Below are 24,643 nucleotides of genomic sequence, written 5' to 3'. Positions count from 1 at the left end.
GAGAAGCTACTTGCGGAAACGTTGCCTTTTAAAGCTCGTGTTGCAGCAATTGCAGGGCATATCGGTGTCTTTATTAACATTTCTTTGAATGGAATCCGCGGATATTTGACTTTCGTACACCTTACAAACAATGTTTTTGACATTAGTCCCGCATTGCCACGCTCGTATGCACATCGTTCGTTCGTACACGCTCGTACCGTAATATGGGATGGGCAAAAAGCTGGGGGCATGGAACATGGAACGTTATATTCGCCGGAGGCATTGTTGGCCGACTAAAAAATCCAATAAATTCCCTGGCTATTATTATCATTAATGGCATGTACCGATCTCCGAGAGCTTTTAATAAAATTTTATTATAGAGAGGCCGGCTGAATCAACGTGGTTTCATAATTTGGCTATTGCAAAAGGTTAATTGAGAATTTGCACGGTAAATAGGGCTATTGGCTGATAACTTTCTACGGTACTGCCATTTAAATCGTACGAATTCCGTTAACAGCGAAAGTCGTTGTATCTCGTTTATTTCTCCGATCAAATTCCAGACGCGAACATCATGCAGGTGGAATATTTTTCAGGGTCAGATCGATTTATCGTAAGCGTATAAATATCTATTGCACGTTATACGCCTGAAAGTAAAGCAAAACAAAGAGCGTTAATGGTCGCGAACATCGGACAAAGTCTGTATGAAATGAGTTAAATAAAATTATATACTTCGTAACGATCATTTACGTTTTTAGCTCGAACGTTGATAGACAGGTTGCATGAATATTTCGTTACGTCGGATGCTGCGATATTTCACGAGCTTCTTTTTTCTTTTTCTTTGTGACAGCGTTTAAATCGTCGCGACACCTTCCAAATACAAGAAAGAAAATGAAAAAGAGATTACGCCATGAAATACCACTGGTCGTCGTTCGGTTGGACGATATTGCGTTCGCATCGTATATAACGAAGAAGCCAGGTGATTTCAATCTTTCTAGCTGTTGCATACGTGCAACAGTTCTTTAATCGTTTGTCGTTTAATCCACACACGATCACAGAGGTCAATTTATCGGAATATTGGAATTTCTCGCTAACAACTGGCATGAAATTTCATTACGTACAGTAATCGGAGTCATTGTCCGATGATGCTTCGTAAAATCGGGAAAACAATTACATCAGACAACATCTCAATTTCTGTATTCCGTATCAAATCGCGACGCCAAAGGTGGCATCGGTAACTAGCTGATAATTGCAAATTGCTAAGCGTTCCACAATGCGAGATCGATACTCCTTCGTGCATACAATATCAATTCTATTTCACGACAAACTGCGTGAGATTACGTTATGTTCCAATAGTTCCAGATAGGCAAAGGTCTTTGATATCCTCTAATGGATTTTTGCAATCAAGCAGATTTAATCTACGACTTTTCTCAGCAACGTCGTATTCTTCTTCTTTTACGAACTGTACGAAATAACCTGGCAGACACGTGTCGGCCTCGAAGATCATCGAGTCCCCTGTCGATTAGGCTGGCCTACATCCATCCGGAGACTTTTTTCAGGCCACAGACATACCTTAATCGATTTTTAAACGTCGATGAGTAACGAACAAAACTTGAAACGCAATTTCTTTATCCTTCGTCTCTGTCTTATCGTAGATTATATCAGGGGCTGTTAAATTTCCTACTCATATCTCTCGCCTGACACTCTGTATCTTTAAGATCTACAGAAATGTCGTTCGCAGTAAACGACATTATCGAATTCTTTATATAAATAAAAGATCCAACTATAGGATCCTATAAAATTTGATATCCTTATAAAATATTTCCAACAACGAAACAACGAATAATTAAACGAACAGAGAATAATTAATAAGAATTAGCTGAAAATTGAGAAAACTCGTTACGATGCATCACCGTTGTCAGGTTTAGCACAGAATTTTCGATGCGTGTCGCGAAAGTTTAGGAGCCGAGCTCCGGAAATAAATCTTAGTCGCTGAAGTTGGATGCACGGTAAATAAAGTTTCCTTCGGATAGCAGATTATAGAAAATTTCATTATTAATCGCATTAGACGCATCCGATAAAATACAGTATATTTCCATCTGTGCGGAGCGCAGATCTCAAACACCTTATAGGTAAAGACGCGAGCTCGTACGTTTCTTTCGTTGCTATAATTAAATCCTCGAAGATCCTTAGTCGTTTACAGCGTTCTTTTCAAGCTGTTCGCTTTTCTCCAACTACCCTTTGCTTAGCTTTAATTACAATGAAATGCTTGTATTTATCAGGCGTTTCCTTTGCCATGGCAAATTGAAAAAGTTGCAGGAAGGCTTTTCATTCGAGTAGGATTAGGAGATTCGCGTCGACGCAACGTCCACTACTTAAAAATCGTCATTCTTATTTGCAACCGATACTCAATTATATCCGACGTTCGTTTCAATGGACAAAGTTTCTCGTAAATCGAGTCTCGTGATCGTTTCGTTTTCGTGGAAACAGAAATGTAATTAGGTTTTGGAGCGTGAGACCACTCTTATCGTAGCTGCTAGCTGCTGACGCTAAAACCCTTTTTCTCTTGCGTTTATCGTCGATTCGTTGTTCGTCAAAATTGTTCGTTCGTTCGTTCGTTCGTTCGTTCGTTCGTTTCACGTAATTGAGATCCTTTACTTCCAATTGCTTCGTCTCTCCGTTCTCCTACCGATATCCGTATTTAAAGGTTGTAATCGGTTCGAGTCGCTTTCATCCTTGATCGATCGCGTAGCAGAACGTTCTGCCCATCGATTCCTTTCAAACCACGATACTCTAACGTTTATCGCACGAGCTCCCGTTTATTTGAATTTGCTTCGTAATCTTTTACTACTTTGCTTCTTTCAATCGCATCTTTTCTTCGTTAATTTTAACGTTCATCCGCATTAGTAACTCGCCGAATTAATAGCTGACACGTTTAGAAGAAGTTTCAGAATATCGGGCAACGCTCACAAATGTCAAAAATACGATGTTCTCTTTGTAAGGATAAACGGAAGAAAGTCAGCTACCGTCGAATAGAGCGCTTTAACAGATGCGACGATATTTCGTACGTTGAACGCAAATTGAACGGAGAATTGGAAACGAAAGATACTTAGTCGAACTATGTGGAAACTGCACCTTCGTGAACTCGTCGTCCCGAAACAAATTCGAAACCCTTAAAAACAATTGTTCTGCTCGCGTGACATTTCACTGTCCTACATTTGGAAACTCCTGGGAATTCGTCTTCTTCCTTTAGAGATTGAATCTGGGACAGCTGGTTCATTTTCCGCGAAGGAAAAGCGTTCTCTGTCTTTTTCTCTTTTTCCTCTCTACTCTCTGGTTTATCGCTTTATAGCGACGCTGTTGGATAGTACATCTTTGAGAAGTCCCTCGAGTTGCGAACTTCGCGCGCTAACTCTACGGCCATAAACAGTGTATGAATATGCGTGTACAAATACCTACAAACGGAAAAGGTAAAAATTCGAGTCAAAGTTGTACACGAACGATAATTCAAGGAAATAACGAATTTACAATTTTAGAAGTAATTGCGTTTCCCTTGCGAGATTGAAAGTTTCCGATAGCACGATCAAAGAAAAAATCATCGATGACGCGTTTGTTCACACGTCCGTGTGTAATCGACAGAGAATAACACAGCAACAAATGTTTTGATGTATGTACACGACAGGATAAATTTATCGCGGAATACAAATAATGGAAAAAGCTTCATTCACGCGTAATTATGACGCAGCCAGCTCGATTTAAAAAGAAAATTCGATTTACCGATATTCGATCAAAATGCTACGTTTCCAGCAGCATAATTTTTCTATGAAATGCAAACCGTGTAACCGCGTTATTTAGGGTTTCGTTGAAAGCCGCACGACGATGTCTCGTTACCACCACGCCAATACAATCGCACAATGATTCTTAATTATGAAATAAAGTTGCTGGCCACATCGTAATTGCAAATACAAATGCGAATAGCGGAACGCAATTTCGAATTACGAAATAACGTGGAACGCGGTAGTAACGGTAAACTAGAATGTAATCTAAAAAATACGTTGTAACCTTACCTTTATCGTTATTTCGAAAGCTCATTTCCAAGTGCAAATACAAACGTTATATAATATAGAATATGTTGTAGAATAATATGCAGAGAAACAGTTTACCACCGTAATGAGAGGACAAACACACGTAGGAAGCTAATCCGTTTCGCATTATCTTTTGTACATGCGAACGTTATACGTAAGTACGCGGGTGTTTGCGCGTGTACACGTTAGAATACCAGTCATATCTACTCGAATATTTCTTCAAAGGAATTTCTGATTCAAACTGATTAAGAAACTAATTAGAAATTCTATAAACCTACATAATTTTCAAAAAAATATGAATATTCTCGAGACGGGCTTCTTACACTCGTATCGCCAATATGAGAATGAAACACAATTTGCCAAAAGTTCCATCTCTCTCTGTCTCTTTCTCTGGTTCCTCCTCTCGTATTAGTGGTCAGTCCGCAGATATCAAACTAAAGCATATACAAAACGTATGTGTATATTTATTGCTTTTAATATTTATTTTACCTGAAATATGTATGCAGCTTAATTGATTCTGTTAAAATATGTCAAAGTATCGCAGAAAATATCGCGCGTTTCGAGAGTTTTATTTATCGAGATGAAGCGTTCGGTTGAAACGCATATGATTCAAATATATATTTCAACGTTCTACGAAATAATTATTATTTTTAAACGAAAATCATCGCATCTGTAAATTAAACGAATATCTTAAAAGTTTGCGAATAAGTTTATCGAAACCGACGTTTCCTTTTCGGATATTAGCGATCGTAAAATAAATAAAAATGATCGATAAACGAAATACTTGGCAAGTGTAACGCGCTTCGACGAAGCAAATCCAAAAACGATACCTGCCACTGTTAAATTCGGTTAGATTTGTCGAAATGGAACGCGACTAGCAATGACTCTAGAAACGCCTCCTAAGTCGCTGATAAATGCGCAGACATGCAACGGGTGTGGAGGAGCAGGTGGAAACAAGTAACGTCGCGGAATTTATGATGACATCGATCACCAGCGTATAGAAGTAACTATAAATGTTCATACTAGTGTATCACACGTGCGAGTGCACTGTGCTATTGCTTATCAGTCATTTGAAATTCGAATTAATAGCGCGGTCCATGTGTTTGCCGTGTCTACAAATACGTTGCGCTATCGAGCAATACGAAGTTCAAGCGAATACGTTGCGATTTCCAGCGCTAAAAAAAAAAAAAAAAGAAAAAAAAGAAAAAAACGTAGAATAAGATTTTTTCATTCTCGGCATAGTTTTCGAGAAAATGGAATTTGAAAATTTCGTCAAACACGTTCGAACGCTATTCCCTTTAATATCAAGTTTTATTACGATTTTCTACGATTTACTACGATAAGATGTTTAAAACGGAGATGCTACGAATGATAAAACGCAACGTAAATGAAACGTTTGAAACCATTAGGAGCGAGATGAAATTAGGTTTCGATATCAAGTAACAAGTTTTACTCTTTCGCTTGGGAAAGCTATCGCTCTTTTCCCTCGATATTCGATATCACAAATCTAAAGTTTAATTTACGAGACGAGAAGTTCCGAATGTAAAATACAGATAGGAACTTTAACGCGGAAAGCATAGCTATGCGAATGACCTAAATAACGTCGCACTTTACCGGATCATTACTAAAACCGTACAAATTACTACGAAGTAGAAATAGAGGAAAGAGTAAATTAAAAATGTTCTCCGTTCAAAAGTGGTAGCAGCAAAGTCCATAAAATATCGTGGTAACAGTTTATACTTCGTTAAGGAAAATGTATATATCATCCTGTTGGATTGCTTCCATTAACGAGGCGAAAGTACACAAGAAGAGACCCGTAAAACGCGAAAACTCCTCGTTGGTTTTCCATGGCAGATAACGGTAGAAACCGATCGAACGCTCTCGCGAACACTTCTGGTTAAAAGAACCATTTATTATCCAGTGGTACCCACTGACGTTTCCGGCTGATTTAAGAAATATCAATATGGAAAACCTACCTCCGGAAACTGAATTCGCACGACTAGTCCAGTTCAAACGATCAAATATTACCTCATACGCATTTTTCATTTCTGATGAAAGATAAAAATTGTTCTCATACGCACGCGCTACGTTTGAAAAATTCAACTCGACTTTGTTATTCTAAACGGAACGTTTCATTCTGTTCCCGCTGGAGTGTTGCTTCATTGCGACCAGTCGTATCGGTGATATCTAATTTTTATCGAAATTATAGCCGTTCGAATCAGGAAACGGGAAATTTTCACAAAAAGATGGCGAATGTTGCCTTTCTTCGTTACGTCTAATCGAGCCGGCGAGTTCGTGAATCGGCGTACACGTTAATCCTTTCTATTCGGAAATTTCATAGGACAGACTTTGATATTTCCTTATGGATTTCCGTGAGTAGGAAAGTTTCACGTTTAATCTTACTTAGATTCTTAGAATCTTCGTAGAAAGTGTCAGACGGCATGGTGTACGCTCTGCGGCACCGAATATCATAGTCTTCATCCCTGTGACTTGTAGCTTGTACGAGAAACGCTTCGTACGTCGCGTTCAGTTTAAGGATCACCTTCGTCGCTCGAGCTGCAGTAGATTCGCAGTTCGAGTTCGATTTGCCGGGTCACCGTGATATTTTTGCGTTTCCGATTTTTAAACGTTAAAAACCGATACACGATATCTCAAGCGATATTTTGATGCTGCAGAACTATATATAGCAAGCGTCGCATAATACATATAGTCGTAGGATATTCCGTGATGTGATTGATTGTACTGGGAAACCATGTGCTTTTGGAAGTATACATATATTTGAAATTCCATACCGTATTTTATATTAACAAGTATCATCCTTTATATGCGAATGCATAACCGGGATATTGATATTATTACGAAAATTAATATCATCACGATGTTGGTATCGTTACGAATTAGTAATACGAGACAGATACCTACGTAGTGTCGAACTTAACATAAAATTCGAACAAAAGTAGTAAATAGGAATTGGAGAGTTTTATTCGTACGAAACAATTTACGCGAGCGAAATATATTTGGCGGTAATATATCGGAACGTTATTCGTTTCGGCATAGACGCTTCTCGTTGCAAAAGACGAGGAAATAGTTTCATTGAAAACGTAACCGGAATACTTTGTGGTTGAATAACTATGTACGAGCGTACCACGAGAAGCGCCCCGTGGAGCTTTAAAACATAAAGCGCTACCTAAAGAACAAAGTTCTTGGTTTCGCCGCGAAATGTGTCGTTTCGAAACGATCTGAATAAATCTTATTTAATTTCAGAATCAAATAAAACTTCCTGTTTATGCGCGATATATTATTCTCTCGCTATATGTAATCCGTTACAACTCAGGGAAAATATTTTCTCGTGTTTCTGTACCTTTCGGTTAGTCCGGCTGGAATACCCACGCAAGATGAGGAAAATCTACTCTCACTGTTTATCGACTACGCTTCCTACATTTTCATGGTTATACGTATTTGTCCGATATTCCCGCAAACAAGAAAATTCTTTTGAACCAGCACGGTGGCGGTATCACGAAGAAGCTGCGCCTTTGAAAGCGTTCGATGGATCTGCTGATTTCTTAAAAAATGCGACGGAATTCAATTCACCGACGACAGCAAGGAATTACGCAACACTGAGAGAAAGACAGACGAAGAGTAGACAGAAGAGGGTGAAAGAGTATACCTACTCGTAATACGTTATACCGGTGGCTTCTTGAGCCGTAGTCCTTTAGTCGTTGCGCGGGTGTTTCGCGAAAGAACAGGAGCCAAGTTAAGACGTCGAGTTCGACTCGAAAAAAGTTTTCGCATTACGGCAAGCACTTGCGCCAAGCACTGCGACAGATTCCAATTTAAACGCGTTCCGCAAACGTGAATCTTCATATTTTCGTTAGAGACCCGTTTTTCGCCTGATAAATGCGCTCTGCTCTTACGTTTTCCGATTTATCGCGAGCTCCACCTCGCTCGAAACGTTATCGATCCGACTGTCGTAATACACGGCGGTTAACGTTCCGCCTTGTTATATATTTATATTGTTATTATATATCTGTGGTTTTGAATTCAGGGGATATCCTGATTGGCCACGACGTAAGTAAAATATCGTTGAAATGGAAATGGCATTTACGAACCTCGAGAATAGTAGTTTGGTTCTACTGAATTTATTTCCTAAGTATTCTCTCTTCTCTCACGTCGCTTTTCCGATATTTGGAATATCTCTTTCTTTCAAGATGTATTCTCATGCAAAACCTACATAGATATACATGCACATGAACGCATGTACATAAGTAAGTCACCGATGTTCTAGATTCTAGAGGATGATCCAGTGAGAAATAAAATTGCATAATTCGGAAAGACAGACCTTGTGACGCGGATGCTTCCTCTCGGACTATTTTGTTCTTGAAAGAGAATCTTTTATTTATTTACGTTTCTATCTTTTACGTGTACGTGATATAGGCATCGATATTGGACGTAACTATTTGCTACTTTAGCTTACGATAGAATAACGGTAGAAACGAAATGCACTTTAAAATCTGTATTGCAACAGACACGTATCTATAATATATGTTAAGCGATCGAATTTTTTTACGGCGACATAAAGTTGCATAAGGTTGTCGTTTCGCCATTGTGAACGATCGATGTGACGCGAATGGAACTGGCCCAATTCCTCGTTGCGTAAACGTTTTTCCTGAAACGCGCTCGAAAGGGTACGCCGCTGATCTTGAAAGCCTCGGGGTGAGTTTCATAATTTGAGACTACATCGGTGGTTGTCAGATGATAAATTTCATTGAGAGGCTGAAAGATGTCTCGTAGGGAAATCCGTGATGACGGTACTGATCGTACGACTCGATTGCTTAACTCTCCGTGCGGATAAGTCTTATTGCACAACGATATAGCGTCACAGGAGTTTACGAACAACTTTTCTACTACGTCATATGCAAGTTTAAACTTGTATAACGAAAACAAGATTTGAGTTTGATCCATGATTCACTCTGATACTCTATTCCCTATTCTATGTTAACGCGATTCGGCTACTTCCGAATATCGAAATCCACCACCGAATGTAACAACAAAGCTAAAACGTCGCTTCGGTTTGACTCGATGGAACGTGTACGATCGCCAAGAGATCTCTTTTTTCGTTTCAACTTTTCACGATAAAGGTACGAGCAACGACAATCGAGAATCCTGTTGCTCGCGTTTAATTTTGAAAAAGCGAACGACTGGAGTAAATTTCGCTACACCTCTCGTAATACCGAAAGCTAAAACCGAATTTAAACGGAAGCTCGGAACGATAGAAAATTTGCGTCTTTACGTGTTACACTTAGGACACGGAGAAAATTAACGACCAAGGTGTTTCTTCTTTAGCGTTATATCTTCACGAAGGAAAAAATAAAAGAAAAAAGAGAAGAGGAACGAGAAATAAAAGAATTCTACCATTCTCGTTCTTACTTTTATGAAGTGACAATAGTAAAATAATAAAAGAACTATCTCTCCTGGTGTTTTATTCCCGCGCAGTAAAAGAAACGAAACGACGAAAAGTCTTCTTCACTCGGCGTTTCACTTTTACAGAAAACGAGGGAGCATCGTTTCTAAGGTTATATAGATAGTCTCTCGTATAGCGCGGACCGTTCTGCGCGATTTACGTAACCCGGTTCTTATTTACTATCGAAGAAAGGCACGTTCGTTTGAATAAACACACTCGTTAATCGCGCCAACTTACATTCATCAACTCCAAAAAGATCGGACGAAGCGCCCACAGTTGCTCTTTCAGGAGTTGCAACTTTTTCATACGGCGGAGGCCAGCGAACTCTTCCACGGTAACAAGGCGTGTTTAGCAAGTCAACGCGTTAAGTTTTAACGCAAAATTAATGGGAACTTAGGTAAACGTGGCTTCCAAAATACGTATAGAGGCTTATACCTGAAACGTTCGCGTTTCACAATACGAGCATCGTGAAAGAATAACATCGTTGGACGAATCTCTAGTTATCTACTATATCTTATAGCCAATAGTTGGTCTTTAGAGCTGAGAGTTCAATTTATCCTCGTGCTTCGAGGCTAACGTGTGCCAGACGTGGTTATCAAGATACGAAGAAACTAACTCATATCGATTTATCAAAGAATCGTTTAGCAGTGTTTTCTGGCTGAATCTTCGTCTACCGTCCGATACAGTTTGAAATTTAATTTAAGATCGGACACTGACGATCTTATCGCATCGAACACCGAGGAATATTCTTTTCGTAGAAGTAACCTCCACGGAGGAAAATTAGAAGACAGAATGGAAATGAGTCGTTCGTTTATCATCGTTAAATCGAGTCGAACAAGTTTTATTTCCCTGGTTTAATACATTTTTGATAATTAGCCGAAGGGGATAAAATCTCTAATTACACGTTAATTAACAGAGAAATCGATGACGTACGTCGGATGTACTCGTACCTCGAGGCTTGAGAAATTTACTTGGTCGAGTTAGCGTCGAAATGAGCGAACGAGTTACGGGCGAGATTTTCAACCACGTAATAACAGACGTCGACGAAGTGGAACAGCAGATTTGTGACGTATTTGTAAAAATGACATTAGCGTTGAGGATATCGTATCGTGAGGAGGTTTGTGTAGAAAAAAGGAAGCTAGAGAATGCGTGGAGTGCACTACTTCCGGTATGTGCTAACTTTCAGAACGAGCAAGGCGTGATGTCGAGGACACGAGCCACTCGGATTTCAGTAAGAGGTTTCGCATTTCATTCTCACTTACCGTTAGCAACAGTGCAACGAGACATTTCGAGCATGTTTTCCTACCTTCTTTCTTACATTCTCTTTAAACATTATTAAATACACCGGCGTGGTCTGTTGTGTCTTCGGTTTGAGAACGTACATCGCCTTCAAACTACAAGCCACTATCTATAAATACAACGAACGTTGACAACAAAACAAAAGTAAACTGCGAGAGTGTTATATCGAAGAAGAAGGTGGAACAATAGTGCGAGATTAAAGAAAAGAAAAGTGTATATTTCAGCCTGGCTCTGCTAGACTCATCGGTAAAGATAACCTAGAAACGTAAAACACTGTCAAACCTTCTGTAACAGGCAAGCGTTTTATTGGTGGATATAGGTATACAATATCGTTGTGTGTTTCTGCGTGTTCATCGTTCGTTATTTTTAGTTATATCGCGTTATTTCATCGCGTGAACAATAGCAATTAATTAAACGGTAGGGAATTGAATTGATCGACAATTCCAACAAATTCATTCTGTTGGAGGCTCCAGACGCGATTATTCGTTGCTGCTATTAAATTAATTGCTTTCGTTTCGTTGTGCACAATATGATAAACAAAGATAGACGCAACAAGCAGTAGTCTACAGCGAGATCCGTCCGCGCTTACCACAGACAAAGGTTTTAAATATATTTTACAAAGACTCGTATTGCCTTCTCCGATAAAACAAGAAAGTTTCTCTTTTCTGGCGAATACTGAGAGACTGACGTAGATTATCTCTTGGTGGAATTAATATATTACGATGTGTACGTGTAGGTTCGATGGAAATAATAACGTAACAGTTATCGAAGCCGCGTTGTGTTACAATTAATGAAATAACGAAGCACGCGAAAGAACCTAATTCTTCTATATTATATTATTTATTCGTTGCAAATATCTCATGACAGATATTGTAGAAACAATCACGTCGCGCAAAACGCAAGGGTATCGTTTTTAATTTCTCAATTGGAAGCAGGAAAAGGCTTGTTGTAAAAACCTTTGTTGCAAAACAGAACGCTCCGATACGTAAAAATTCTTATACCCGATAATTGTATTATACTCGTTGCTGTTCCGACGACGCGGCATATCCATGGAATATCCATCGCGTTCTCGGTAATTTCGATCGCAACCATCGAGGGACAATACCGTGCCTCCAAGATAATTGTAACTTGGCGAAACAAAGATGAAAACCGATGCGATGGCTCCTTTAAATCCCGACTTTCCTCGTTAAATATTCTACAGATGTTAAAACATTTCTGGCATAGTTCGGCACACAAAAGCATCCCGCGAACCTCCACTGCCGATGCCGATGCTTTTCTTCCGAACTATCTGTCGGCGAGGAAACGGAAGCTAGGTGTTGGTAGAAGTTGGTACAAAAAGAACCGAGCGCGATTCAACGAACGGCGCCTATCGACGAGTGGTTCGTTTCAAGCCATTAGCAAGCACCTCAAGTTTTTTCCAAAGCATTCCAAAACCAAAGTTCAGATAGAACAAAGAAGGTTAACGAACTCCTCCTTTGCAGCTACCATCTCGAGACGACTTCCGTTTTAATGAATCTGTATAAATATTCTCGAGCTGTGTCCTCAACAGGCGACCTTTATTATCCCTTCCACGCCACTCGACTTTCGGCTCGCTGACCACCGAGCCTTCTTTTGCCAATCGGCCGCGAATTCTCAGGAATAAGATGCGTAGCGTTCAACTTGCAACATAATTTATGAAATATAAGGAAATATTTATGTTTCCTTCGACCGACGACCGCTACCATCCCTTCCATGCCACCTCGGTTTTTGGTCAGTAAGCCTTCCAAAAATTGTCTCGCTAGAAAAATTGACCGCGAACGCCCAGGAGTACAACTTATAATACGTGAAAATAAGAAATACGAATGTTTCCTTATTTTAAACTACTAAAGAAATGACATAATTTCATCCGCGTTTTAAAGCGTGTTTGGCCTCTAGCCCGTGTCGTGCAGACAGGATTTCTCATTAATATACCGAGAAATTCGCGTTCACGCCGATAATAATTTATTTGTTCGTACGTAGTTGGATAGAGAGGACGCATGGCCATTACGATGCAGTTAAAACAATTTTTCTTTTAATAGATTTACAAGCGAAATAAATTCATTGTACAATGCAACTAACAAATATCGCATAAAGTATTAGTTGCCAACTATTTATTTATTGCCGCGCTGTATTACTTTACCGTAAGCTACGTGTATGCGTCTCTGTAACACGTTCGGTTTACTTCGTTTTACCTTATCCCATGAATATACATATAATGCCCCGTTTGTTATAAAAATACTGTTCTTCGTTTTATCCCAGCCATAAATTAAGTTATAAACGACTGTATCATTTTTGCGACGTTATTATTCATCGATACGTTACAGTTTGTTTGGTAAAAAGTCTATTATCAGGTTGTACTATCGAAATTAAGCTGCAATTTCTTATTGTTGTTTTATCAAACACGCTTTATTGGATCTTGTGTTATCGTTAATCATTTAAGGCGGTTCGTCAAACGTGCAACTTTGTCGAATAATTCGAGATCTTAATAAGATCGTCGCGTTTATGAAAAATCGACCTGCAAGTTACGAGGTTCTGACGCGAGAAACTTCATAAAATTTCCAACTTTACTGAGGCGTGTAAAGAAACCCTTGGAGATATAACGACACGGTATTTCAGTGAAAACATCATTAGCCGGAAATAAAGTCGTTACGGCGCGACGGTCATAGTAGTCTGAGAAATAGAATATAAAGTTACGTTTGCTTTGAATTTTAACCCGTGAATGTTTCGTTTAATAAATTTGCGTCGCTGAAGAGAAATATTTAACGATGTTGTTTGTCCTTAGTTATTTCGATCACGATTAATTTTCATTTTTATCAACTAAATAAATTGACAAATTGACAAATGATCGAATCGTTGAAATTCAGTTTACCGAGAAGAGAAATATCGCTCCGTATGGAATATGATTACCGTTACAAAGACAATAAATAAACCGGGAATAGAAAAACATATCTGTTATTTTGAAGCAGAAAAATATTTGAAGGTTGGTTTAGGAACTGCGTAAATACGCGGAAACTAATAAAAGTTGAGAAACGATGTCGAAGCCACGGTGGAAAACGTTAAAATAGTGATCGATTATTTGAAAATCACAGGTTGTAGAAACGCAGTGGTATATTTTGTTGTCGTTATCGCTTCGATCGGAGCAACATGACGATCGAACCGATTCGAAGCAGTAACGGGTAGCGTTCGATGCGTTGTACGCCGCGTTTCTCACGTTCGCTCGAACATAAAAACTCGATGACGATATTGATCAAAAGAGAAGTATTTTTTCGCATGTCGCGTGTTCCGGTAGAGCGCGACACCAATTACGATCCTTTTTACACGAGTTTATCGACCGCCTAGTGCTCGAATATCTTATGACTGGACGTTTCGTGTAACGTGGCTCTCTAGCAAAAAGCTAACAGCGAGAGCAGTACGACGAACAAACTGAGTGACAGGTGAAAAAGCCAACCATTAGAGGACCCTTGAACGCGAACACGCGATTCTGTCGCAAATGCCGGCCATATACGACCGATTAATTATCGATTCAAATTTTAGTTGCGTCCGATAAATCATGCCGTAGCTGCGCGTGCACTTGAATCCGTTTCTATAATTTTGTTCCAACGAATTTTGGATGTTCAAAAGCAAGGAAACACCGCTTCTGGCTAGTCTGCAAACCATTTTCACGAACGATCGAACGAATGTTTCGTTAATAACGAATTTTATCGTTCTCCGCGATTTATATGCGTTCCTGTATGAAGGGGAGTTTTCAATTCGTTCGAGTATCGTGCAAAAAATTGTCCAATTTTTAGTTCAGTTTGACAATGGAACTGAAGTATCGATATTATTTCAATGTTTTCGAAGAAAATTCCTATCACGTGAATTTTGTCAGAAGCATTTTCCTCCGGTAGCACGTATTATCTTTCTGCAACGTGGAATAAAATATACATAAAGAGTAATGAAAATGAGAAAAAATTGAAAACTAGTAAACGTTCCGTCGAGGGAAAAGACAGGGAAATAGAATCGAAGTAAAATTGATCAACTTGGGTATTGCGTTAAGTCAACGTTACAAACAGTCGTTAAAAAAAATATATTCCAGCTTTATCAGAATGGCGAAAAATTCATTTTCGAAGATTCGACCTAGATAAAAAATGAAAGTATGAAATTCTCTCGAAATAAATAAATTCTGACCGTTTTCGTTAATCAACTATTCGTTGAAATTGATTTCAATAATCAGTGAGACAATCAGAATAATTTGTGAGAGAACATTTTACGCTACAAAAATTTGTCTATTTAAAGAAGTGCAACGTGTTTTTTACAATTACGACAAAACGTATTCGTCAGTCAGAGACGAGGAGAGACGATGGAAAATTATTTTGTCGAAATTTTAAGCTGAAGCTAAATCGATTCGAAAGTACATTCATACGTGTATCGATCGCTATAATTTGAATATATGAACATATGAATTTAGAAACACCGAACCAAAAAGTACAGAACATAAAGGGGAAAAGATACATGCTAACTGTATCCACGATAAGGAAGAAAAATGATCGACTTCCGCTCGACGAATTTGTTAATTCATTTACAAATCTTTGATTCGGTTACCAAAATTATTCCACTAAAAAGATCCTGCTGCCACATTTGCGTTACTAATGAGTTATCGATTATTGATCGCGTGAATTCTTTCAGACACGTTTTCATTAAAATTCAAATTTCGTTTTGCGGCTCTGGTGAATAATAATACGAACAAAGGAAATTCATATAATCATACTACACCTTCGTGACGAATATGACAACTAGTATTTAAATTCAGTGGAATAAGAATTCCCTGAATATTTATATGTATATCCTTACTTTATCAAATGATATATCATGACAGTATGAAAATTCGTTGCATGATTAATTCGAAAAAACGACTAGTACTTGTACAATACTAGAAATTACCATGCCAAGATAGAGAAACTTTCTCGTTTGTAGAAACTCTAGAGACTTTTCACTATTTTGGAAACGTTGAGAATCGAATCATTCGAAGGATGCGTTGTTTCGATCAATTTTGATGGATATAACAGCAACTGGATTTCTTTTTTAAATAGTATAATAATCGTCGAACGAAATCGGATGGATTCAGAGTTTAAATACGGATATCAACAATCGTGATACTGTCAACGAGCTTCGTTTAACAAATTTCACGGAGTAGAATTCGAGTAGAATCATAGTAGCAAGCTGAATTCGTGTTACGGAAGAACAAGAACTACGTCGATTTGTGAAAATCAGTTTGTTGATGGTGAGGTCACGAGTTCAGAACTAAACCGAGCTATTAGAACTGCTAGAATGACTGGAACTATTACAACTTTATGCACTTCTGTAACAACCAATTAGACGTAGGTGGTATTTAATACCTGCATAAGTGTACAAAATGAAAATAATGACACTATGAGTCGGCAAACCGAAGGACCCAGAATTTTTCTGTGTCAAGCTTGAAAATGTAGCATCGGTTTGGTTAAAACAAATTTGAAAAATTGACAGTTCGTCGGTCGCAAAAGCCACGAAAGAAAGGACGGTAACAATGCACCTTAGGGCGCGGTCTCTAAGCCATTACCGAGCTGTGATTTCACCGTGACATCGCTATTTTACTTCGTTTCTTTCTCGTTGCCAAGCTTATAAAGAGAATGGAACGTAAAACGTACTTGCCTTTCTGTTATCAACGTGCATCCTTTGTTACTCTTGGCGTATTTTTTATATTTTATCGGAATAATCGTTGGAACGAAGATGTTACTCCTATGAATGTACGTACGTACATCGCGATTATACGTCATTTTTATTCTCCGTATCACGCGACAGCTTCAACTGTCCTTCGATCTATCCACGCAACGAAAATTTGTGCAACGAAAATAAACGCGTGGATGGACTAGCTCGACGAGAACGAAATACCATTAACGGTGTTTATTGCTTTTGGCAGAGTGCACAGCGAAGAGCGGAGGATCGGTGGTGGAGCACCATTCGTCTTCTTACTGGGAGCAACCCTTTAGCCAGCCTTACTTCGACAACACAACGAAGAGGGATACCACGACGACCGTCGGACAAACCGCTTTCCTGCACTGCAGGGTGCGCAATCTTGGTGATCGTGCTGTAAGTTTCCAGTTACCTTATTGGCTGACTCTCGTTGATGTAATAAAAACGCGCGAGACCCCGACCAGGTCGTGTTACACGAATGAGTAGCCGCGGCTGATGAAAGTCCGGTTGTCGCGCTCCGTTCATCTACTACGCTCTTTTCCTCTCGTTCCATTGATCCTACATTTTCTGACAAATTCTGTCGTGATTCCTCGATCCGATTTTAACTCTGCTTCCGCGGCGTGACGTATATCCCTCTTTTTCTTTTACCAAGTTTTATTTAACCAATGCGACGAACCAAGCGTATCTTTGCACAGATCGGCCTGTTGCAAAATTCATGATAATTGTTTACGAAGCGGACGACCTCGCCAATTTCAATGGTCTTGAGATATTTTGTCAAGATGAACTTTCTGAACAACTTTTCCCTGTGCAAGTTATCATCGCTCGGCTGTAGTTGCCGAGATACTCGCAAACAACTTTACTTCGATTTACTTTACGATTACGCTTCGCTCTGGCAAAGACGGTCGTCTTTTATCCGGCGTTTATGACGAAACGCAATTCGTTCTCGATAATCGTTTTCAAGTCACGTAAGAAAGAAGAACGAACGGATTATTATCCATAATAATTATTGGGATTATTTTGGATAATCGTTGTAAACTTAAGGTATTAAATAATAAGACAGATACGACTCGTGTTAAGCTTTATATTATATTATTATCGTTATTCAAAGTTGGAAATACTTTAGCCGCGATACTGAAAGAGGCGACTATTCGATTATCAAGATCATACTTTCGTCGAGACGGAAACTTCTGCGAATATACCGGAGAGTAAAGCCGAACGATGGCAACACGTACGAAGAGAAGTTGCTCAGAGTGTCGTGACTTTGACAACATATTTCACGATATATTTCAAGATCATTGAAATCGGTGTAGTCGTGTGGATAATAAATAACGAAATAATAATCGATAATTTGTAAATAATTACCAAATTCGTTTCTTCTTGCACAACCTTTCAATCGAATTCACGCCAAATGTAAGTAATTGAAAATTCGCAGGTGCAAAGACTCGCGATATGAGTATTCGCATTAGACTGTTCTTTGAACTAGACTTTCAATCGAAGATTTTGTTACATCCACCAGCGCCAATGCCTACGACCGATTAGAAACGTCGGTCGAAATTCGTACAAGGTACGATTTGCGCGATAATTCTTTCGCGTAATATGCTACACGACAATTATACGGCTAATACCACGATGATCGAGCGATCGAACAGTTTAATTCGACGAAACGTTTATTCTAACGTCTAGTTACATTAGAAAGTAAGAAGAGTGCCGGTTTACATTTGGTCTCGGTAGAATCATGGTATAAGCAGAAGGTAGCAAACTAAGAAACTGGCATTTTCGAATACGACATGGAGTATGATATAATTGTAAATACTTGGCTCGTGATTACGCGAGACAAAGGATCACGCACCCTATCCACGGTCATCTTAATGGAAAGTACTTTGATGGTTAAAGTGCATGGGTCAGCGTCGAGTAGTGACATTACTCGTTATCGACGTTATTCATGCATCACCGCATGACGCACAGGAACCCGTCAGAATCCAATCACCGATCGTAATCGACGATAAATCAGATTTCCCTTCGCTTCGACCCCACTTCAACCAGCGAGCCGCGTGCACGGTGGTGTACGGTTCTCTATCTGCGCGAAACCAGGCGTTTATATTCGCAGGCGTAAAATCAACCTAGCGACGTAACAGTAACACTCCGTGTATTGTTGTTTGGCGCGACAACTTCGCGCCATTAGTTGTTTCAAACAGTGCTCAGAACTCGCTAAAAACCGATGAACAGGGCAATATACATGGATCACTTTTCCTCGAGGGATTATTATTGACGGACTATTTGTTATTTTCGTAAACGGGTCGCGATAGAAACGTAATGGAAAAACAGCCACGTTGCGTGAGAATATAAATTGAAAGTTGCAAATGAAACGAGCTTATCGAAGCCTTCGTTTCGCGACAAATTGATTTCGAAAATTCACTAACTTGATTGCGAATCAAAACATATTGCGATCTTGCGAGTTTACGTATACGATCTGTGTAGTAACTGTAAATTGGATTAACACGTTCGCTGCCAGCTGGAAAATTTTGCGTGTTGCGCGTCAGCGACGCTTGCACGCGTGACAGCGGTCGTGTTAAATGGAATGTAGAAGCTGAAATGAGAACGCGAAGCTTCCACTGTTCGAAACTGTCGTTCGGTTTTCCGTGTCGTGGAACTTGCCAAGATAGAGCGACCGCCATATGTGCGTGCCATAAATTAGGTCCTTCCAGCTAAGTATGTACGTACTTAAGTACATACTATGTATCACGAGCCAGGCGGATCGACTGCTTCGCGGACGGGACGCGGAGGATGGGTATTCCTCATAAAGTCGTCAACCAGCGCAAACGTCCAAACAATATATACACGGTTTATATCGATTTATATCGAATCGCTTAAAAATCTAGAAGAACATGAACTTTTCAGAGAAAAATTGAGCAACACGAAGGCGGAAATATCATACTCTTGCGTAGTTGATGTTATATGTTTGGTGATCCTGAAACCTTCTATAAAAGTGACATTACGATTCTTAAATGGATACTTCCATTTTTCATTGCATACTTTCGCAGCTGACGTTCTGGCGTTTTCGAAACGTAATCTGCAAACTCGTGTTTCTCGCACCATTCGCTGACAAACTTTTAAATTGCACGGAACAGTACGAGGTACGTATTACGACCGTTCGGAGCGGACCATTTTTTGGAAACATTAGAAAACTGGAATCTTGTGTTTCGACGATGCCGTATCAGTAGTAGCATTATGAAAAACATCTTTATGTGTCTCCGTGGTATACATCGGATAACGTTAATGCCGCTAACGCGTTGAATTTTAATGTTCATATCTCGATAATGGGTGTTGCAAGAGACACGAGTCCGCAGACTTTTGAAAACGCTGAATATTAGTTAGAAGAATATGCAACGAACAAACAAACGGAGGCATCTTTTACAGGAGGTTTCAGGATCAAATACACAAGAGCATAGTATATCCTTCTCGATATCGTGCAATTTTTGTCCATAACATTTATTTGTATCTGGCATGTTTTCCAAAATATTCGAGTAGATTTTATCGGAATCTTATCCTTAGAAATTCCCCTTATATACACAGTGCTGATATAATTATACCGCTTCTTTTCGATGACAGACCATTCATCATATACGTATCTCGACATTTTGAGTTATACTGACATATAATTTACCGCGCAGTTATAAAGACGTCGGATACGCAATACACGTTTCGCCGATGGTAGTTTTCCTTAACAACCCCGATCCTAAGGATTCACTTCCCAATAGCCGATTTAGATCTATATATAATGTATATATAAACCGATCCTTATTGTACGATAAGTACATCTCCAAAATTGTTCTTCGTTCGCAATCGATACTCTAGTCTAGAGTAGACTATACTCGTAGTATATGGTATATATATACACGATATACATATTGCGCGTTTGCAATAGAATTAGAATTTCAATATTTTCGTATTATTATCCAAACGATGAATATAAAGTTATCAAGAGATATTTGTTACTTCTCGGAAATTGTATAACGTTTGCCTATTCTGATCTATTCAAGCTTGCCTATGTAAAGTTGTTACGTTTCGGATTATAAAGTTTGTACAGTAAACAAAGTATATTTACCTGCTTGCCTGCAGGCAAAAGTGTTTCATTTTAGATTATAAAGTTACACAGTAGTGCCTGTCAGTAAGTAAAGGTGTTTCATCTGAGATTATAAAGTTATACAATGAACAAAGTATAATGACAGTAGTGTTCGTGTTGGTTAATGAGTTAAAAGCTCGCATAACGTCGATTCTTAATAGATGCGTGCGTTAATTTTACGAGGAATTTATTTCGCCAGCCTGAAAGGTAAAGAATAAAAGGATCGTGCGTGTAACGAAATAAAGGAGAAACAAAGCGTAACGTTATATAAAATAACGCCGCAGTTTTTGTCACTTCGTTACTATGTATGTACCATATACATATGTAGTTAGTTTGAAACTCAATAATGTACGAAAGGTTTTTCTACCTTGATCATAGTACGTGGTATCTATACTTTTCAATTATCGATATTCTCGTTGAGAGTAATCATAAATGGAAATATCGAGATGCGCCATGTTCTCTGGAAAATCAGAATAGCATGAACGGTCAAGGGCGATTTCAATGAAACATGATTTTCCAATTATCTACGAATGAAATTAATTCGCAATGTATTTTAAAGGAGAATGGAATTGGACAAATGAATAATTATTCGATCTAAATTATCGTATAATTCCCTTTGTTACCAGCCTGCTTTCTAATATTTTCATATGGACTCTAATTTGCTGGTTTGTTGAATAATTAAAGGATATTTAAATTCCTACATATTTTCAAATCTAGATCCGCTATTCTCGAAAGTTGGGTTAAGAATTCGCGTGGTAGTAGGTAACAGGTACTCGGGTTTCATTTAACTGAAAACAAAGGAAAAGGATTTTTCCTTGGCCTCAAACTGCGAGTTTCCAAGAGTATCTCTGGCTTTTGTTGGCGAGCTGGATACGTTCGTTTAAAAATATGCTTGGTTTTACCGCTCTCACAAGGATACCGTTGGTTGTCATGCAGCATTAAAAATAGGATAGAAGTCTTACCTCGACGTGATAAAAAATGCTAAACTTACGTTATAATAAAGCTTCGAAGTTATGCTTTCTTTTGTACCGTAACTTGATAATTGCATTGTAATTACCAACTAACTTATTCAACTTTTCGGATTATCCTTATTATATCTAGGTTATCCTTGTTACAAAGATACATACCCGATATCTTTTTATATTTTTTACTATACTATGTATGTACGACGATATACGACGCGATAAAAATGACCGAGAAATAACGAACTCGACGAGAAGGGACGATAAAGCAATTTTTTTGAAAAATGTTCCAATGATTTTATAATTGCTTTTAATATGCTTTAATATGCATATATAGTACATTAAAATAAGGAAGGGGAATAACTAAAAAGTTTATTTTGTTCGGCTGGAAGGAGGTTTAAAAATGAGGTGAAGGGAAAGAGAACGATTTTCAAATTGCGTTTCAGGAGAAAATATCGCGAAGGAAAGGCTGTTTACGCTTTCTTATCATTAATTTCGACGGTGACAAAACAAACACACCGTAGGACGGTAACGCAGTGTATTTCTGCATTGTTCTCAGGCAGCACGTAACAACCGCTGTCTTGCTACAATTAATTTCCTCCAACGACATTCGAGGTATCAATTCTCCGTTTTCAACACGAAGAATAAACGTTTCGCCGATAAGCCATCTATTTTCCAGGGTTGCCGCGTGTTCCGTGTTCTAATTATATCTGACCGAAAGTTAAATTGAGCCGTGAAAAAATTTTTTGTCGTGAAAAATTACCGGCTCGGTGTCCGTTCTTGGGTAATTGAGTTCGATAGAAGCTCATAGCGTGCACGAAGATTATCGCGGATCGGTTAAATGTTTTCGCGTCAGAAGCTTTGTCCAAAGTTGATCCCTGTCCTATCTTTGTCTCGTTATCCGCCTCTTTTTCTCTCTTGTTTTTTCTCTCTGGTTGATTTTTTTCGTCCTCGGCGACAAAATGCGATTTCGCACGATCGAATGTAATACGAAATTCGGCGGACAAAGCGCATCGAATCTGGGAAAGATTTTCTCGATAATTCCGCGCCGAATTTACCAATGCGTACAATCATAAATTCTATTTCTGTTCCGTTTCGCTTCATCCGATAAATATTAAGTTCGTTTTTGTAGAATTATTCGAGCGTAACAGTAAAAGATTATGAGAATTTATCGTCACTGGTACATCCCAATCACGATTAATTTATCGTTTCACGAAATTTACTCGTCCCTTGCTTTTCAGTCCCGTAATTGCTCCACTAACGCCTTTTCCCTTCCACCAATCGATATATCCATATGGGTTCGAAATTCCAAAAATGTTAGGAAATGCAACGATTTTCCTGGCTGTCGTAACATCTGCCAGAATTCTAAACGAGTCACGTAAAGATCGTTCTTGGTTCGTTTGCAGGTTTCGTGGATCAGGAAACGAGATCTGCACATTCTCACCGTAGGAATCTTAACCTACACGAACGACCAGCGTTTCCAGTCGTTACACAGAGACGGATCTGACGAATGGACCTTGAGGATTAGTTCACCGCAAGTTCGCGATAGCGGAACATACGAGTGTCAGGTTTCAACCGAATCGAAAATCAGCCAAGCTTTTAACTTGAGCGTCGTAGGTTAGTACACGCTTGACACATATTCCGCGTTTGTAGCGAATAATAAATTCTCTTATTGATTAAGGGAACGCGACAAAGTTACTTCGATAAACGTTTCTCCGTACACGTTAATTCTTGTAATTGGCATAATAACTCGTTATTACGTTGTCGTTACGTTAAAAAGAAGTTTCAGTGCCGGTAAAATCGCATATTAATATTTCATACGAACGCTTTGTCGTTTGTTTCACGGAGGATCGGCGAACGAATGAAATGGGAGTTTAACGTGTCGCCGACAATGTCACGACGTAATACGCTTACAAGCTGTTTGAAAATGCAACGATCTAACGTCGATTCGATTATGTTGTTAGTGTCGAAGGCAAAGATCAACGGTAACTCGGAGCTGTACATCAAGAGCGGAAGCGACATCAATCTAACCTGCATAGTATTGCAGACACCTGAGCCGCCGTCATTCATTTATTGGTAAGTTTAATTGGACTTTCGCGAATTCGATTTACTCGGGAACATAAATGCCGTGAATTCGCACGATGGCGTCGCGTCGCCGCGTAACACGAACGAACATTCGTGAATGAGGGCCCCTCATGATTCATCGAGACGGTTCTCGATTACATGCTAAAATGAACGTAGAACACCGCTGATGCTGATTGGCAGATGGAAAATCGTCGTTGAATCGGAATTGCTTCCTTTCTTCTCGTTGCTTTCTCTGTTGATTGAACGGTTGAATGATCGAACTGTGAAAAGTTCATTGTTTGATAAAGAATGGTGAAGCAAAAGAGGCCGAAAGTGGATCAAGGATTACAAACTTCAGTGTAAATTTAGAGCGCTTTAATTACCGATTTCATTTCGAACGAGGGCGTTTTGTAATATTCCTAGCTTTTTTATTTTATTTTTTATTTTATTTTATTTTATTTCGTTACATTTTCGCTTTCTCTTCTATTTTTTCCTCGCCGCATTGATTTTTCAAGTTCACTGTATTCGTTGTCGCGTTTTATCAGCATTTATTAATATCAGTAACGCGCAGAGATGAGAGAACTACGCGTACGATGGAAATAAAATGAGAAAATTCGGTTTTATTTTGATCCAAGTTCCAATTTATACGTTGCTTCGTATCTGTTTTATTTCAAAACCAAACATACATGTACGTATATGTATGTATTATCGTGTTGTTAGAATATAATGCGTTCCACTTAAATGGTCGCGCATCTTTTAAAAGAGAAATTTTCAGGAAACGCACTGGCAGTAACGCCGTATAATTACAAAATTAATATGCAGTTTACTCACTGTGAAATTTATTATAGTATAATATTACCATGAATTTCCAACGATTATTTTCGATATACATATATTACGCTGAAACAAATTACCTTTCCATATAATAATATTTATAATGGAATTC

General features: G+C 38.8%; 1 protein-coding gene across 5 annotated transcripts in view; it reads left to right on the top strand.

Annotated features, from left to right (window-relative positions):
- The window catches only part of LOC132914275 (basement membrane-specific heparan sulfate proteoglycan core protein-like), a 265,195-nt gene that overhangs the window by 194,984 nt on the left and 45,568 nt on the right, over nucleotides 1-24,643 (top strand). For all 5 annotated transcript variants that reach the window (XM_060973259.1, XM_060973257.1, XM_060973258.1 and 2 more), the window contains exons 3-5: nucleotides 16,775-16,944; nucleotides 23,040-23,250; nucleotides 23,598-23,709. In XM_060973259.1, the coding sequence (XP_060829242.1) occupies nucleotides 16,775-16,944; nucleotides 23,040-23,250; nucleotides 23,598-23,709 (493 nt within the window). The remainder of the gene's footprint in view (nucleotides 1-16,774; nucleotides 16,945-23,039; nucleotides 23,251-23,597; nucleotides 23,710-24,643) is intronic.

Source organism: Bombus pascuorum, chromosome 14, assembly GCF_905332965.1.
Source record: "Bombus pascuorum chromosome 14, iyBomPasc1.1, whole genome shotgun sequence".
In the NCBI taxonomy this organism is placed as follows: domain Eukaryota; kingdom Metazoa; phylum Arthropoda; class Insecta; order Hymenoptera; family Apidae; genus Bombus; species Bombus pascuorum.
This window is presented reverse-complemented; position numbering and strand designations above follow the sequence as displayed.